The following is a 6000-nucleotide window of genomic DNA, read 5'->3' on the forward strand; positions in this document are numbered from 1 at the left end:
TAATTAATTGAAAATAAAAATACCTGAAAAGTAAACTGATGAAGAGATTGCCCCTTGCCAGTGTAAAATAATCCTTCAGCTTGAGAGGTGACAAATAATAGATCCAATAGGCCATCTCCATCAACATCATACTGAAATAGAATTAGTACAGATCAGTATGAAAAAGTAACAGCTAAGAGACACTTTCGTCAGTAAAGTATGAGAAAAAACAGAAAATTGAATGACCCAGTTGACAATAAAATGGAATTTTAAAAAAGAAAAAGAAAAGAAAAGCCAGAACAGACATTGGTGATTAAGGCTCTCCACTCAGTCCTATCAAATAATTCAACAGTGGAAAAAAGTAACAAATCAGCATTTGTGGTGTAACAGTGACTCTCTTTGCTGCTAAAAGCAGAAGATGTAAGTTCCATTCACCAATGGGGAACTTTTTAATAATCCAGTATCTTCATTTCGTCGCATCAGAACATTTTGTCCAAAGTGTACTTAAGTAAAGAGGGCACTTTGGACAAAACAGTTCTGAGGCGACGATTTGTCTGCTGAGATGTTGCATTCCACTCAGCATGAGCTGGCCATGACAGGCATGGTCAAAGCAGCCTACCTCTTAAAAGATCTAAACTGTGTGAATGATAGTGTAAAACATTGCAATTTATAGGGAGGGGGGGGGGGGGGGGGTACACTAACCAAAAAAAGCCACAAAAAGATAATGATAAAAAATCATTGATTGCATTACTTGTAGTGGTGAGGAATGCACAGATCTATCCAAGTTATGTTGAGGCCAGCTGGTATCGTGGAGGTGTTTCCCCGTCTCTCCCTCAATCACAGTCAAAGCCTCTCCAAAGGGTGCAGCAACAACATCCAAACCTCCATCACCATCCACATCAACCACTAGCGGGGGAGCGGCAAAAGGAAACGAACTGATGTCATTTTGCCACAGACGTCTCAGCTTGTATGGGCATCTGTCAAAAAAGGAATGTTTTCATAAGTCTCCCCTTAAGATCTTGGTGCTTGGGAGCAAGGGAAATGAAGGATCTAAGTTGAACGGGATCTTAGCTGACACATCAAGGGAAAAATCCACGATGCCTCATAAATTAAAACCCACAATCAGTGAAATAGTCCCTGTTCACTCTGATATGAACTGCCCTGGCCCCTGGTTGGGTTTATATGACTTATGGGGAATAAAGAGTGGTCAACCTTGATGACCAATCACAGTGGCATGAGGCATGCTTTTCTTACTTATAATCCTATTTTGAGTCTCAAGATTTATGCAGAACCTACTGCTCCTCCCCTTTTCCTGTCCAAAATGTATAGCTTTTCATCTGCATTTTACCATCGAGTAGTGACCACACTAATTAGAAATTAAGTCTGTCTAGCAAATTCTGCAACAAAAACTACAAGGCATGTTACAAACTGAATCTTGAATCTCATTCTTCTAATAAAATTCTTTGATAAAATATGCATTATAAATAATATGATATACTCTAATAATATTACTTTACAAAAACGTCATCGCATTTATAATGGCAAATGCCGACAGTCTGTTTTCTGAGCTCAACAGGACTCAACTGCGCTCCGCTGGCCATGTTGTAAAAATGCCAGATTTCAGAATTCCACAGGCAGTAGCCATTCTGAACTGTCCTCAGGGAAGTAAGATTGGAGCATCAAAATAGCACAACAAAGTACGAAGACACTCAGCTGAAAATGTCTCTGAAGGACTTGAACATAATAAATATTTCAAAGTGGGAGAGCCTAGCACCTGACAGACCCAGCTGAAGAGCAGCAGTTACAGTGGGCAGCAAATCATGAGGCTTCACAATAAAAAATGCTGAAAATAAGAGAGAAGCCCATAAGCTGTGCACACATCTACAAGTGAAAGTGGAGCTTATAAATGTTCAAAATGTGGCAATCTTTTCTCTGTTTTAGTAGAAGTTTTACGGTGCTCGCAACTGCATAAGGTCATATGAGCGCCAAGGGGCGGATGTCAACAAAGAATTCCTTACAGGGAATCAGACTTACTCTGCCCACCTCTCTAGCTTCAGCAGCACAAAGTCTGCTTCGACTATCAAGGCACCTCGGAAATCGCGGGTCACAAGAGTGTGACAAACATACAAAAGAAGTAGAGGAAAATGACGATAGTAAGGATTAGGAAAGAAAAAGCAGCAGTTCCCTGTTGTAGTTCAGGCACAGTTATGAGCATGACATTGTTAGATCAGCCCATTTTGTCCCCCCTTTGGGAATGGCCTAAAGACACTTTAGTCAGTGGCACCGCCCCTGGGGGTAATCTTTTCTCTGCCAGAATTAGTCTCATCGGCCACCGAACAAACGCAGACCTGCCTATAACAGACAAATTTACCTACATAGGCAGCATAATTAAAACCGACGGCCGCACAAAGGAGGACATCGTGAACAGACTTGGCAAGGCAAGATCTGTACACAGAAGCATGATCAACATCTGGAAGTCAGGACAGTTCAGTATACAGACCAAGTTAAAGCTGTGTAACAGCTGTGTACTATCCACACTCCTATATGGGTCTGAATGCTGGAGGATGACTGATCATGATCATGCCAAGCTATCTTCTTTCCACGGAAATGTAGGCAAGAGGACAAGACCACCATAATAACAAGGAGGAGATGGAGATGGATTGGGCATGTTCTGAGAAGAAAACCAGACTCTCCAGTAAAGACTGCCCTCCACTGGACACCCGAAGGACATCGCAAGAGGGGCAGAATCAAAGTGACCTGGAGACACAGAGTAGAGTCTGAAATGAAGTCCTGGGACCATTCGTGGAGGACGTTGACCAAGATGGCCCAAAACAGACAGAGCTGGAGATCCTTTTTTGCTGCCCTAAACGCCAGATGGCGTGACGGGTAGTAAGTAAGTAAGCCACAGAAGAAGCCACAAGCCCTTTTAAATGGCTGACGTTATTTGAAATGTCGCGTTCTGAATAGCTTCTGTGCTAATCACAACAGCACATTCCAATTAGCCCTGTGCTATATGAAATGCCAGTACTATAGCTTGTTCACAAAATCTGAGAAACATGAATGACATGAAGGATTTCAATTCTACAGAAGGCTCCGTGCCGTGGCGGTATATTATTTGCTTTAACATTTACTATAATTTGATGTGCTGCATTTTGAGCAGTTGACGTATTGCGCAGAGATATGGATGACCGTATTCCATGTTCAGATTTCAACTCTGCACTAAATTAGCAAGCCACAACTATTTTTGATGGGCAGTTGGTGATGGTGTAGGGAGAGAGAGCAGCTCCCACTCTGTCTTGTGCAACTGTAATTACATTAACTAAATTTCAGCGTCAGCCAACAGGTGACTGTTTGGTGCTGGTGAGGAGATGATGAAGTGAAAGCGACTCCACTGTGCCTTCACATTCACAAAACAATTCAAGATCATTGAGGAATTTACCTAAGCCCATGAAACTTTGCATGGCACTTCTGCGGACCAGCGACCAAACAAAATTGTTTTTTTTTAAATCTTGACCCATTAATAAAAAAGTTTTTCTCTTTGGGCACTATATTAAAAACCGCTCTTTGAATGCTAAAACAGGATCACTAAGATAAATGACTGACTTACAGTAGCCTTGCAACAAATTGCTCATTTTGAGACAGCGACACCATCCTGTCCCCACATTACAGTGTAAGCTTGGCAATTTCATCCCTCGGCTGTCTAGACGTCTCCATGTGAGCCTCGAAAAATACTCATCCCATCTCTTGAATCTTGTTTCTTCGGCGAACATTAAAGAGTGGTGTTGAGGAATACATGTCAACTTTCAAATGTTTTAGGGGTATGCTGTAAATCCCGTATAATTTTTTTTATCTGCTTTAGGCTTACATCTTACATCAAAGAAAACATGTCAGAACCTTAGTTTGCAGTGACTTTTATGAATGGGTTTTAAGATTCTGTTGGTCGCTTAACTTTGAGACTCGTACGCAAAGACCCAGAAAGATTAAACAGAGTGATTTGTTTTTACCCCGTAAAAACCGCAGTCAGACGAAAGTAAAAATGAGCTATAGTAGCCATCTAATAACCTACTTTTCATCGCTCCACTACCTGAATTGTGGAAGCTTTCTCAGTTTCTGGAATAAACCTCCAAGAACTTCACTCCATTTTTATAACGATGCCTTATTCAAATCAATATTGGGTAGATCTTGGTCTAACAGTTGTTTCTGACATCGTTTGCACAAAGGTAGTCTAGTTCATCTCTGATAATCATCATATTATGATAAATTTGAGTTTGAGCAAGTAAGTCCAAAGATGCCTGGATAACAATAACAATACGATGCAACGCGGTAGGACCTATTTCCTGCCCACAGTGTCGCCATACCCTACCTAAAAATAATGCGTGCACTTTACCGTCCTAAGCCCATTGTTCAGTACAACATATTAATTCCTTACCTCCCCTTTGGAGAACCTACGATCAGTGGGTTACTATAAAATTAATATTGTCCTTAGGTAAGGCACTTTGCCCTGCTTACCTCACTCGACTCAAGTGTGAAATGAGTACATGGCTATAAGCAGAGAAAGATCTTGTCAGAATGCTAGTGTTCAGCACCTAACAGGCAGCGGTACTGTATACTCCCCAAGCGGTTGAGAAGTTACATGTATTTTTGAATGTATTGGCCTGCCAGGGAGAGAAACAATATACAGTCTGTGAGTCTGCACTGTGTGGGAAAGAAGAAATGATGTTGGTTTGTTTGTATTTGTGTGCTTCTGATTTTTAAAAACACGGGATGCACGGATGCCGTCTTCAAGCTGAGGCAGATGCGAGAAAGCAATTGAATACGACCAATAAATAAACATCGTATTCAAGAGATGTGAGACGGGATGTTTTTAAGGAAAATCATTAAGATCACAAAATGAGACAAAGGAACGAGGATATTATAAGCAGACAAATTAAATAGGGACAGAATCAAGCATCCCATACAAGGAAAACCAAGGAATGAAATTCTAATGGTTTGGTCACCTCGTAAAGATGGATCCAAAACAGCCAGCAACTACAAATACTCACATCTGTCCAGACAGCAATCCATATTTTAACAAATTTAAAGACATGATACGTATAAAATTTCTAGTAAACATCCATGTTGCTTTACTAGTGTAATTAAATCAAAGCACATGTAATGACCAAGATTGCCCAGAACAGACGGAGCGGGAGATCCTTTGTTGCTGCTCTTAACGCCAGGTGGCGTAGGGTAGTGAAGTAAGTAAGTAACATTTAATGAATATATTAATGTACCAGTTTCAAGAAATTCAACTTAGTAATAAAACTTTTAATACTTTATGAGATAAACGACACTATCGAAAGCATCTTTATGATGACCAATTTAGCATCAATCTGCCAATCACAGCATCATGCATTTGAAGCTAGTCACAATTTTATTATTCCCTAGCCAATCTTCACAAAAGGCTGATGGGTCGATTCCAAATATCTATGAACAGTAACGAACAGCTTCAAAAAAGTCATCCCAACTGGGAAATTCCTCTCCAACTTTCAGTAAAGGTTCAGCCATCGTCTGTTTATGAAAACGTCACATCAACTTGCAACATGCAGTTCAACAGGCTGAGTTTGCCGCCTGACCAGAAATCACACGTGATCTGGGCTTCGGCGTTTTAATTAGTACAGGGGCTATTCAACACACTGCATTTTATTTAGCATGGGGCTAATCACAATTCTGCATTTCAAATAGGAGACACTATAATATATTCTTCTAAAAACTCTTTTATTTCGCTGGGGAATATATTCTACTCTGCGGAAATAGGCTTGGTCATCGTCAGATATTGACAAGTGAGCTAGATCTAGAATCTAGATATATCTATTCATTTATTTATGAATTTAGCCAATTTAGTAGGTGAATTCCGTAGGCCGTCGTTATTCGGATTCAGACTCGGGTCCGGAAAAAAGGAAGTGTCTTCGTTCTATAGATCTAACGTTCAGTGCTTCCAATTTTCCGCCATTTTTTTAGTTTCCCCCACACCTTTTCTGCCGA

General features: G+C 40.5%; 1 protein-coding gene across 1 annotated transcript in view; it reads right to left on the reverse strand.

Moving 5' to 3' along the window:
- LOC101862169 (protein DEFECTIVE IN EXINE FORMATION 1) overlaps positions 1-6000 on the reverse strand; it is a 30283-nt gene that overhangs the window by 21582 nt on the left and 2701 nt on the right. Inside the window, exons 2-3 of the mRNA XM_005093099.3 lie at positions 731-956; positions 24-131 (exon numbers count right to left, since the gene is read on the reverse strand). Coding sequence (XP_005093156.1) covers positions 24-131; positions 731-956 — 334 coding nt within the window. The remainder of the gene's footprint in view (positions 1-23; positions 132-730; positions 957-6000) is intronic.

The sequence above is a fragment of the Aplysia californica genome, unplaced genomic scaffold (assembly GCF_000002075.1).
Source record: "Aplysia californica isolate F4 #8 unplaced genomic scaffold, AplCal3.0 scaffold00058, whole genome shotgun sequence".
In the NCBI taxonomy this organism is placed as follows: Eukaryota; Metazoa; Mollusca; class Gastropoda; order Aplysiida; family Aplysiidae; genus Aplysia; species Aplysia californica.